At 44.6% G+C, this 13,021-nt stretch overlaps 2 protein-coding genes across 3 annotated transcripts in view; both read left to right on the top strand.

Annotated features, from left to right (window-relative positions):
• The window catches only part of BTBD9 (BTB domain containing 9), a 290,025-nt gene that overhangs the window by 113,464 nt on the left and 163,540 nt on the right, over positions 1 to 13,021 (top strand). The window lies entirely within an intron of this gene.
• On the top strand, positions 464 to 3,381 carry LOC141985201 (uncharacterized). The gene is made up of 2 exons (XM_074949109.1): positions 464 to 520; positions 1,980 to 3,381. The coding sequence occupies exons 1-2, from the start codon at positions 506 to 508 to the stop codon at positions 2,982 to 2,984; spliced, it is 1,020 nt and encodes a 339-aa protein (XP_074805210.1). The 5' UTR covers positions 464 to 505; the 3' UTR covers positions 2,985 to 3,381.

Genomic DNA, 13,021 nt, shown 5'->3' with positions numbered 1-13,021 from the left:
GGTTCTGCTGCTCCACTTGCTCTCATTTTGCCCCCTTTCTTAAGTCTTCTGTTGACTGAGAAGATTCCCAAGTCTTCTCCACTTGGACTAAGTTGTTAAACCTCTTTACTAAAGCTGGTTGAAATTTTTAGCACAAAATGATTTATTGAAACATGGCTTCTTTAAGAAAATGAAAATTTTAATGAAAATGGTCATAATCAAAATTTTCTGTTTCACAAAGCTGTCAGCAACATATTCATATCTGCATTAAAATTTTATCAATCATTTTCTAAATTGTTATTGAAATTTTTAATGTACTAAAAATGAATTTTCTTAGTGAAAACCAGGTTTTTGTTAAATGTTATATTTTGTAAAATATAAAAACAGATATTTAAAAAATAATGAAAAACAGAAAAAGAATAAATTTAAACCCAGTGGAACAGAAACAACTACTAAAATTTTTCCACAAAATTGTTTTTCTACCAGCTCTGCTCCATACCTCTTCATTCCCTGATCTCATGTGGTGATGAATGAAGATCAGGTGACCTTTTATTTATTTACTTTTAAGATCTATCAGTTTTCTATAGTACTGTTTACTATGGACCTAGGGGTATTGTTGATCTGCATATGAATTTGTAGATGGCGTCTAGAGCAGTTCTGTTCCTTTTATGAGAACCCACGGGCAATTGTTCATTTGCTCTGGTGGTGTATCATTCAGGTTGCCATTCTGTTACTCCTCCCTCAACATGTATAGTAGTACCTCAAAGATGTGTACACCAGAGTTACAGACTTGCTGGTCAACTGGACATGCTGTGGAACCAGAAGCCCTGAATCAGGCAGCAGTGCAGACATGCACACAAAAAAAGCAGCAATTACTGTACTGGCCTGAGGCTCAGGTCTTAAGGCTGCAGCCGCAGAGTGTGAGTGAGGGGTGAGGGGCTTCTTACCCTTGTGAGCACCAAGGCTCAGGGCTTCAGGCGGGGGGGAGTGCTGGGCCTTGGGGCTGCAGCCCCATGGCTCCAGTCCCGGTTTCAGCCTTGTGCGGGCGTCTGGTCTCGGAGCTTCAGCCCCATGGCTCTGTTCCTGGCTTCAGCCCCACATGGGGTGCTGGAGCTCAGGGCTTTTGCTACAAGGGGAGCCCCGGTTTCAGCCCCAGCGCTCCCCCCATAGGTAAAGCCCTGAGCCCTGACACCCCCACGAGTCTGAAACTGGGAGCACAGCCACGGCCCTGAAGCCCCAAGCCGCAGCACTTTCCCCAGGTCTAAAGCACTGAGTCCCCCAGTGCTCCCGCGGGCCAGAAACCCTGAGCCCCCTGCCTGGAGCCCTGGCACTCTGAGGGTCAGAAGCCCCGACTCCCTCCCACCCGGAGCCCTGACCGCCCGCTTCCCCTGGCTGCAGCACCAACTCTCCGTGTGGCTGAAGCCCATAACCTCTTCTTCAGAGTTACAGAACATTTTAGAATTACGGATAACTTCCATTCCCAAGGTATCTGTAACTCTGAGGTTCTACTGTATATGGGGCCACTAGTAGGGTCAGTGAGGAAATATGGGTAGCATTGTCACCAGTATATGAATTAAATTAAATTCTATATCATTGGATCTGGTTGGTCCAGTTCTCTTGCTTACCAAGTGCCAAACCATTTCCTCTGGGATAATGCCTGGCTGGCTGACATTTAGTGCAGACAATGCAGAGCTAATGAAGTTGAAATGCAACATAAGGAAAATTTTTTGCACAATGCATAATTAACCTGTAGAATGCATTGCCATTAAATATTGTAGTCCAAAAATGTAGTTGTTAAAAAGAGACCTTTATATAGATGCATAGGGAGAACATCCACAATTTCATTAGACGGATTAAACATTTAACACGGATATGCCATAAATCCTCATGCTATGGGCACAAGTCCATTACTAACTGATGTAGTTAAGAGAATTATTCCTGTAGGCTGCTAATTATTCTCTAATTATCCCCTGAAAAATTTCTTGAACCTTCTTCTGAAGGATTGGCTGCTGACCGATGTTAGAGATCTGCTTCCCAAGATCCATAAACCTGGGAATCCTGGACGCCCCGTCATCTCAGGCATTGGCACCCTGACAGCAGGATTGTCTGGCTATGTGGACTCTCTCCTCAGGCCCTATGCTACCAGCACACCCAGCTATCTTCGAGACACCACTGACTTCCTGAGGAAACTACAATCCGTCGGTGATCTTCCTGAAAACACCCTCCTGGTCACTGTGGATGTAGAAGCCTTCTACATCAACATTCCACACAAAGATGGACTACAAGCCGTCAGGAACAGCATCCCCGATAATGTCACGGCAAACCCGGTGGCTGACCTTTGTGTCTTTGTCCTCACCCACAACTATTTCACATTTGGGGACAATATATACCTTCAAATCAGCGGCACTGCTATGGGTACCCTCATGGCCCCACAGCATGCCAACATTTTTATGGCTGACTTAGAACAACGCTTCCTTAGCTCTCGTCCCCTAACGCCCCTACTCTACTTGCGCTACATTGATGACATCTTCATCATCTGGAACCATGGAAAAGAAGCCCTTGAGGAATTCCATCATGATTTCAACAATTTCCATCCCACCATCAACCTCATCCTAGACCAATCCACACAAGCGATCCATTTCCTGGACACTACTGTGCTAATAAGCGATGGTCACATAAACACCACCCTATACCAGAAACCTACTGACCGCTATACTTACCTACATGCCTCCAGCTTCCATCCAGGACACACCACACGATCCATTGTCTACAGCCAAGCTCTAAGATACAACTGCATTTGCTCCAGTCCCTTAGACAGAGACAAACACCTACAAGATCTCTATCAAGCATTCTTAAAACTACAATACCCACCTGCTGAAGTGAAAAAACAGATTGACAGAGCCAGAAGAGGAGCCAGAAGTCACCTACTACAGGACAGGCCCAACAAAGAAAATAACAGAACGCCACTAGCTGTCACCGTCAGCCCCCAACTAAAACCTCTCTAGCACATCATCAAAGATTTACAACCTATCCTGAAAAATGATCCCTCAATCTCACAGATCTTGGGAGGCAGTCCTCGCTTACAGACAGCCCCCCAACCTGAAGCAAATACTCACCAGGAACCACACACCACACAACAAAAACACTAACCCAGGAACCTATCCTTGCAACAAAGCCTGATGCCAACTCTGTCCACATATTTATTCAAGTGACACCATCATAGGACCTAATCACATTAGCCACGCCATCAGGGGCTCATTCACCTGCACATATACCAATGTGATATATGCTATCATGTGCCAGCAATGCCCCTCTGCCATGTACGTTGGCCAGACTGGACAGTCTCTACGCAAAAGAATAAATAGACAGAAATCTGACATCAGGAATCGTAACATTCAAAAATCAGTAGGAGAACACTTCAGCCTCTCTGGCCACTTAGTAAAAGATTTAAGGGTGGCAATTTTGCAACAGAAAAGCTTCAAAAACAAACTCCATCGAGAAACTGCTGAGCTTGAATTAATATGCAAACTAGATACCATTAACTTGGGTTTGAATAGAGACTGGGAGTGGCTGGGTCATTACACATATTGACTCTATTTCCTTAAGTTAAGTATCCTCACACCTTCTTGTCAACTGTCTAAAGAGACCATCTTGATTATCACTACAAAAGTTTTTTTCTTCTGCTGATAATAGCTCATCTTAACTAATTAGCCTCTCACAGTTCGTATGGTAACTTCCAACTTATCTGTATGTGTGTATATATCTATATATCTATCTTACTATATGTTCCATTCTGTGCATCCGATGAAGTGGGCTGTAGCCCACGAAAGCTTATGCTCTAATAAATTTGTTAGTCTTTAAGGTGCCACAAGTACTCCTGTTCTTTTTATTAGAGATGGGATACTCAACTTGATGGACCATTGCTGTGGTATGTTGTGAACAACTCCTAAATTCTTGACTGTGAAATTAAATTGGTTAGCCACTTGTGTCATAGATACTAAACTCAGCATAGCTGACTGGTTCTCCCCATACTGGGAGGGCACCAGCTAAAGGGGAGGACACATGACCTTCCCAACCCAGGTCCTCTGTGCTCTTCCCACCTCTACCCCCCTATGTTATCTGCGGGGGGCGGGAGGGGCTGGGAGCCAATGTTCGGCTGCTCTCCCTGGCAACCAGGCCCAGGAGGGGCGTGGGACAGAGCTGCTCCCGGTCGTTGCTCTGTGCAGCATAGCCAGCTGCTTGGGAGAGAGCCTGGCTGGAGAGGGGCAGCAGTGGCAGCCTGCTTTCTGCCCAGGCTTGACTTCCAGGGACAGTTGCTGAGCATTTTGGGAGGGTGGGGAGCCTCTGGCTTGCTCAGCCGCTATGCCAGGAAGCCGAGCCTGGGTGGGGGGCAGCCTGCCGTGGCCAGCGCTCTCCCAGGCAGCTGCTGCGCTGCACTGGGCAGCATCCTAGCATGGCCAGAATAGGCTCTGGACCGCCTCTTCGGCTCCAGCTCTGGTCTTGCCCCTTCCGTTCCTTGCCCAGGCCAGCAGCTGCGGGGGGGAGCACTTGACCCTGCTTGCCCCCCTCCCAACACGTCACCTCTGCTAAAGTGAATGGCAATAGTTCTGTCTGTCCTTGTGTTTAGAAAACATAACTTACTCTCTGTTCAAACAAGAAATATTGAGAGTTAGTTGGAGCAGTCAGTTCTCTTTTCATGCTTAGAAATCTGTCACATTCATTGCACTGTTATGTTTCAGCCATCCACATGAGTCACAGTGGGATGAATTAAACTTATTTAAACATAGTGTTATGTCATAGGTTCACTCATAGGTTTAAAAGCCCAAAACAAAAGAACATACATCTCATTAAAAATAAGTGATTGGGGACAGAACTAAAGTAGGTAGCATCAGTCAGGCTGGCCCATTATGTGAAAGACTATACAGACGAAGAATTTATTGTATTTACATGTAAACTGTAAAAGAGTGTTGTGGGTTTGTTTTTGGTTTTGTTGGGTGTTTGTTTTTTTTTTATGGTATTGGATTTAATGTAGTGTTTGTGCACAAATACGCTTAGACTTAGAGATAAGCAATTTGCCATTTTGGGCTTGCATGTGGAAAGGATCAGTGATGTAATACCAAGCAAACATTACAAAAAGTGAAAGGAAATCATTGCACCCTGGTTAATATGTGAAAATTCATCTTTTTCTACCTTCTCCATTTTAGGACAATTCCCCTCATCCCCTTTCTTCTCTCTCATTTTCTTTCTGTAAAGTGGATATGTCCTTGGAGAGATCTCTAAGGCACATTTCATAATGTTTGGTGCATTATGAGGATGTGTTAGGAAAAAACAAGGAAGATCAAAATAGTAATAAAGAAACATGGCTGCGTATGGGTACCAGCTTTGTGCTTGTTTCCAGCTATCAGCTGCCTACTTCCAGAAATCAGTCAGATGTTCAGCATTCAGAGTGCTTGGAGGCTTTAAAACTGTAAAAAGCTTGATTTCATTATGAACTTTCAGTAATTTTAGCAAGGGCCTGTTGTTCTCTCTTGTGTTTTGCTTCTATTGCAGAAAAGAGAACTTTGCAGACACATGAGATGTAAACCATTGTTGTGTTTGTCAGAGATTAAAATTCAGGGAGGAGAGTTATTTACCCAGTAAATTTAGTTACAGGCTAAACAGTTGGGACAGAAGTTTGACAGCATACTTTCACCTCCAGGATCCCCAAAATTAATAGAGTTATGTGGGTAGCATTCCAGAGACAGACAATGGAATATAGCCATTAACACTCTAAGCAAAAATATATTTGTTACCCTACATGGTTTGTGTCTCGTCTCTCTCTCTCTTTTGTTTTTTTATTTATAACTTTTTCTTTTCCATGTCTGTTTCTTCCCATTCTATCCTACAGATTCCCACTTGACCTGGGGATGGGGTAGAGTGTGACGAACAGGTGTCAGGGAGTCGTGACCACCCTGTCCTTCCTATTTGCTAAATTGGAAGACTGTTGTGTATATATTCTGGCTAAATAGGGCAGGAGTTCTGGTGTGGAAAGGGAGAAAAAATTGAGAACCATTGCGTTATTCCATTTTCATTCTTTTGGTTTTATTTACTCATTCTTCCTCCTTTTTCTATATTCCCCAGTCTAGTCACTGTCAATTTTTTTCACTGGAAATATTTTATAATCCACAGCAGCATTCCTTTCCTGTGGTGGTCTTACTCCATTTTTCCTTGTTATCTGTTGTCTGTTCTGACCTTTATTTTCCCCCTTACTGTCTTCTCCTTTTCTTACTCCACTTTTTGTTTCCTTAGTTTTCTTTCTTCCTGATTCTTTTACTTCCTGTTGTACAATCTTATGCTTAGTCTCCTTGTTTTCCCCTCCTCATGGTCTTGCTGGTATGAATATGAATTGAGAACTGCATAAAATGCATATGCATGGCACTTTAGGGAACACAGGAAAGGGACAAAACACTCTGCAGACCTTAAAGTTTGATATAGAGAAGACAAAGCATGGGACAACAGCTTAGGTAAAAGCGTGTGGAGAGCTTTAAATGGTGAAGATCCCAGTGTAGGTAAAATCTGTGGAAGAAATGTGCTTTTAAAGAGTGACTTGACAAATTAGAGAGCATTTAGCAGATAAAATGCCGGGAACTCTTCTAAGCATGGGGCCAGAATAAATGAAGCCATGGAGCTGGGAGTAGAAGAACAACAACGGAGTGGTGATGAGAGGTAATTGGAGATGAGTATTAGGGAGCAAGTAGTAGTGTAAGGAATATGAAAGCAGAGGTGTAGCTAGAAGTGAGATTGTGAAGAGCCTTGCAGGTGAGCATTGGGTGCTTGAATTTGATCAGATAAGGCAGTGTTTTTCAACCTTTTTGTGCTGGTGACCCCCTTTGGACTTAAAAAAAAATTGTGGACCCCTCCCCTCCCCCCCCACACTAAGACTTGAAAAAATTGAGACCCCATACCTTTATTATCATTAAGTAAATTATGGGTAATATTCAGGGCCAGCCTTAGGGATGGCAGGCAGGGCAATTGCCCAGGGCCCCATGCCACAGGGGTCCCTGCAAACCTAAGTTACATGCTTTAGCCCCAGGCACTGGGAGGAGCTTGGGCTTGGGCTTCAGCCCAGGGCAGCAGGGGCCCTTGGATGTGGGGCCTGGGGCAGTTGCCCTGCTGCTTGCCACCCCCTAATTTGCATCCTTCACTTGCGGCACCCCTAAACCCGTCCTTTGCCCCCCCACCCCCAGGGGCTCACGACCCCCAGGTGGGGAAGCACTGAGCTAAGGAATAGTGAGGCCAGTGATGAGTTTGGGGGTTAGTGGAGGAATATTCTCTCTTGCCTTTCCCCATGTGGTTCTCTCCCTGATTGAACTGAATTTTTCACTGTACAGAAGATTTCAAATTAGGTGCCCTGCTCCAAAAAATCCTGTTTTAGGGCAACTAACTGATAGGGACATATTCTGAGTGCTACATTGAGCTTAAATTTGGACTTTGTTAAAGGATGTAGAATTTGGACTTCTCTTTAAAAAAATATGTGAAAGGGGGCAGGCTGCAAAGATAGAGTTGGGATACCCCAAATATTCTTTACTTTAGTGACATGTTAAAATCATTCTGTGTCAGAAGTGATGAATAGTTTTTCTGGGTTCTGAGCAGGTTCCTGATCGATTGGCTGCTAGTTAATGAGGGAGAATCAGGGTAAAAAAAGATGAAGTCCAGCTGCATGTGCAAGAGCTCACCTGCCTTTTCTATTTGCTTCATTTTCTGTCTAATGAAAGAGCCAATTGGTTTAGAGAGATCAATGCTGACCTGTTAGGATCAGACACTGTTCTGGCAATTAAATTCAGCAGTGCAAAGATTTATTTATTTATTTATTTTTGGAAGGCCAGAGACTTTGAATTGAATAACAACAACATTGATGTTGAAGGTAGGGTTTAAAAAAAAGTGTAGTTGAAAAGAACCAATCATTATCATGTTCTCTGTTCATGAGATCAGGAATCAGAAGATCTTTACTATTTTTCCTTGGATTTGAAAATCAGTGGGTCCTGCTTCTATGACAGGGATTTTCCATGTATTGCTATATACTGTATGTACTTGGAGGAGTTGAGTCTGCTTTAAATTTTAACACTAGCTTTTTTCAGAACATTTTTTTTTTCCAAGTAATCAATCTCAGTGTACACCAGGGCTGGGCAAACTTTTTGGCCCAAGGGCCACATCTGGGTGGGGAAATTGCATGCAGGGCCATTCATGTAGGGCTGGGGCAGGGGGTTGGGGTGTGGGAGGGAGTGCGGGATGTGGGAGGGGGTGCGGTGTGCAGGAAGGGGCTCAGGGCAAGGGGTTGGGGCGCAGGAGGAGGCTCAGGGCAGGGGGTTGGGGTGCAGGGAGGAGTGCGGGAGGGGGCTTAGGGCAGGGTTTTGGGGTGCAGGAGGGGTATGGCAGGGGGCTCAAGGCAAGGGGTTGGGCTGCAAGATGCAGGAGGGGTTCAGGGTGTGGCAGGGGGTTGGGGTGCAGGAGGGGTGCGGGCTCCGGCCCAGTGCCGCTTATCTTGAGTGGCTTCGGGGTGGCAAAAGCGCGCAGTGGGGCTAAGGCAGGCTCCCTGCCTGCCCTGGCCCTGTGTTTGCCCACCCCGGTGTACACTATTAAAGTCTTACTCACTGTCCAGCTGCACCACACAATTCGTTGTTAGGTATCTAACTGAAAAAAAATCCTAGCAAACAGTCCTTAAATTGGCTCACTGTGAAGTGATATGTTCAGATGTGAGTTTTCACTTCAGATGTGAGTGGGAGTGAAGGAAGACAAAGAGCTTGAGTATCTGGAAACTTTTTTGTTAGTTTTGATGCTCTTTTTAAATGGAGGGATCCTTCTCCTCTGGGATTTCAGTCTAGGCAAAACATATTTTTGGGGAAGATGGAGTTAACTTATGTGAAACTCAAGGTGATTGATTACTTTGTCTTCTGGTACATCATCTACCGTTTCAGAATTTATTGAACTTGGACATTAGTTAGCAATAACATTTATATCACAATATCAGATGAAAGGATGTGCCGTTTATGCCTCCCTGTGTGTTTGGAAGAAACTAATACATCTGTACTGTGATAAAATTCATGCATTCTGAATCCACCTATTTTTATTTTTTCAGAAACTATGGAGAAACCTGCATGTAATCCATATTTCTAACTATCTTAACTATATTTCTTATGTGTCTCTGACTGTAATATCTGACCAACAATATAAAATTTTGTATTTCACAACTAGGATGTCGTCAGATGATTTAATGTCATTGGAGACACTGGAGAAAATTATAGTCTTGTTCCCTCCAGGACCTCAGAGCTATGCAGTAGGATTTTTTTTTGTACGTGTCCAATGTCCTTTAGCGTACATGTGGTCTTTAGAAAGATTAAGACCCCAATGTCATTTTTTTAATGACATTTTTAATTTGGTTAGGGATATGGAATAGCTTCCATATGAGGAGCAATTAAAAAGATTAGGACTTTTCAGCTTTCAAAAGAGACAACTAAGAGGGGATATGATAGAGGTCTATAAAATCTTGACTGATGTGGAGAAAGTGAATAAGGAAGTGTTATTTACTTCGCATAACACAAGAACCATAGGTCACCCAATGAAATTAATAGGCAGCAGGTTTAAAACAAATGAAAGGAAGTACTTCTTCACATAATGCACAGTCAACCTGTGGAATTTGTTGCCGGGGATGTTGTGAAGGCCAAAACTATAACAGGGTTCAAAAAACAACTAGATAAGTTCATGGAGGATAGGTCCATCAATGGCTATTAACCAAGATGGTCAGGGATGCAACCCCATGTTCTGAGTGTCTCTACTGTCTGTTTTCCAGAGTCTGGGAGTGGATGACAGGGACTGGATCACTCGATTGCCTGTTTTGTTCATTCCTTCTGAAGCATCTGGCATTGGCCACTCTCAGAAGACAGGCTACTGGGCTAGCTGGACCATTGGTCTGACTCAGCGTGGCCGTTCTTATGTTTTGATTTTTCATGGAAACTGCATAGTTGAGTGGTGTGCTAATATCACCACTCCCCTTTGAACTCCTGAGGTTCGGAACTGTAGTTCACACATGCCATCTTGGATTTTAGACTGTTGGTTTGTTGTTGTTGTTTTTTACAAGTCCTTGTGACTGGTTTTTAAAGCCACAGGAGCTTTTTATTTTAGATTGAAAAGTCCTCTTTGAGCATAATCAAGCTTTTCCAGAATGAAAAGGAAAATATTAAACCAATTCTATTGCCCAGTGAAACTAATCTCCAGTGGTGTGATTTAAACAAAAATAAACACAACTCAGGAACATTTTGTGAAATATGACTAGAAATATATCTGGTGATTCTGAGGACCTTACTGTTAGCATGAGAGCAAAGTCTGAGTGGTTTATGAGGATACTTGTCTGTGGGCTACTGTAGGGAGCCAGGGTGGCTTCCCTCCAAACCAGAGGGTAAAGAGCCACTCTCTCAGCCTGAGTGGGTGGGCCAGACCAAGCTTACTCCGACCCCCGGAAGGGGAGGGGGTGGAACAGGAAGTACAAAGGGCGGGGGCCTTAACCCAGTCAGGGCAGCATCAGGGAGGGAGAGAGACAGACTGCTGGCTGTTCCCTTCAGACCCTGCTGCCGAGCCAGGGGAGGCCCTGGACCAGGAGAAACCTGACCGGGAGGAAGGACTGGGGCTACCAGGACTGCCAGCCGCCGAGTACTCGGTGGAACTGGAGGAGCCAAACAGTAACCCAGGCCAGCGTGAGCCTGACGCAGAGGGGGGAGATGGAGCTGCCAGCAGCTGAGTACCCTGATGAGCTGGAGGGACCAAAGGGACCCTCTCGAGAGACCGGGTCGGAAGAAGCCCAGGGGCAGAACTGCACAGTGCGGTGGGTCTATTTGGTCAACGTGTTGCGGATGGCTCCTCGCTGACCAGTGGTGGGACCCTCTCGTCCCACCACTGTCAGAGCCCTGGGCTGGAACGCAGTGGAGTTGGGTGGGCCTGCGTTCCCCTACCCCGGCCAACCCGCCTCCGGTAGCAGAATCCCGACAACGCCACTGACTCTTGCCGGTGCTCCCCCTGCCTGAGGGATGCGCTACAGACTCTTGCCGGCACTCCCCCTGCCTGTGAGGTGCACCACTGACTCTTGCCCGTGCTCCCCCGGCGCATCCGCTAATTCCCTAGTGACAGAAAGGTGTGACCAAGGCCTGCCAGTGAGGCAGTAGCTCCCCACCGCCCCCCAGTGGCTGGGTGGACCAATTGAAACCTGTCACAGCTAGACTATAGTTTATCTACATTCTCGAAGGGAGAAGAATTTAAGAAGCCTTCTTCCTGCTCTTGTGCACCCTGTGCAACAGTGAGCCACAGTTGTAGTCTAGTCTGTAATGTACTGTTGTTTCTCTTTCTGCTTATATATGTTTAATCTTCTGTAAATGTTCTGTTTTAAGGTAGAATAGCAAATGTGATTACTTTTATAAGGACATTTTTGTATTATAATATCTGAATTTGCTATTTAAAAGGTGGAGTTCTAACTGTGATAAAATGTCCTGAATGACATCATTTTAAGATGTAATATCACACTAACCTCCAAGGCTGTACACAATATTTATAAGTCTGTACAGTTACCCAAGTATTGTGGGAAGAGGGATTATTTTAATGTTAGTTCTCAGACCATATCTGACATACAGTAAGAACATTGGAGCATTTGCATTAATTGTGAACTAATGATGTGGCTTTCATGCTGCCTGGAGTGGCTCAGAAGTGTGAGTACCAACCTCAGGACAGATTATTAAGAAGTAGAGCACAAACTCCAAACTGGTTATGAGTGTTACTTACATTTCCCCAACCAAGTATCAAGTGTGAACTCCTCAAGCACTATAACAGCCTTGGCATGGAGTCACAGACTGTCCCCTTGGGTACTCTATTCTATCTTGCCACCCAGGTAAGCTTGCCTTTGTGATAGATGGTCCCTTTACACCAAAAATCGCAATAATATTCGGGTTACTCCCAGTCACTTACTCCAGGTCAGTTGCACCTTAGATCCTATACCAAAGACAACACATGTAGCCAATCCTGTAATAAATTAACTAAAGATTTATTAACTAAGAAAAAGAAATAAGAGTTATTTACGAGCATAACGCAGGTAAACACATAATACAAATGACAGGTTTCAGAGTGGTAGCCTTGTTAGTCTGTATCAGCAAAAACAACGAGGAGTCCTTGCGGAACCTTAGAGACTAACAGATTTATTTGGGCATAAGCTTTCATGGGCTAAAACCCACTTCATCAAATGCATGTAGTGAAAAATACAATAAGCAGAATATATAGCACACATATATATAGCCTTCTGGCTTTGTCAGTCTGTTTCTTCACTTCACCAGGTGGGTATTATAGTTTTAAGAACGCTTGATAGAGATCCTGTAGGTGTTTGTCTCTGTCTGAGGGATTGGAGCAAATGCAGTTGTATCTTAGAACTTGGCTGTAGACAATGGATTGTGTGATGTGGACTGGATGAAAGCTGGAGGCATGTAGGGAAGTATAGCGGTAAGTAGGTTTCTGGTATAGGGTGGTGTTTATGTGACCATCGCTTATTTGCACTGTAGTGTCCAGGAAGTGGATCTCTTGTGTGGACTGGTCCAGGCTGAGGTTGGTGGTGGGGTGGAAATTGTTGAAATCTTGGTGGAATTCCTCAAGGGCTTCCTTCCTATGGGTCCAGATGACAAAGATGTCATCAATGTAGCGCAAGTAGAGTAGGGGCATTAGGGGATGAGAGCTGAGGAAGCGTGGTTCTAAGTCAGCCATAATGTTTCAAAAGATGATAGACGCTGCTGTAATATGCAAGCTCTGTATGTCCTCTAGGGCTACCCCAGGCTAAGCAGCAGGGGAATCCCTTGTTTGTGCTTAGAAATCTTGCCCTCCTGAAGTCCAAGCAGCATAGAGATCCAGTTTCCTCCTGTCAGGGATTTTTATTCCTTTCCCCAGAGTTCAAGCTGATGGTATGAGTTCACTTGTATGTCTCCCCTTCATCGATGTGGGGAGAGAGCAACTAGCAAAGTCTTTGTTCTTTGATGTTTCA

This window comes from Natator depressus, chromosome 3, assembly GCF_965152275.1.
Source record: "Natator depressus isolate rNatDep1 chromosome 3, rNatDep2.hap1, whole genome shotgun sequence".
NCBI lineage: Eukaryota > Metazoa > Chordata > Testudines > Cheloniidae > Natator > Natator depressus.
This window is presented reverse-complemented; position numbering and strand designations above follow the sequence as displayed.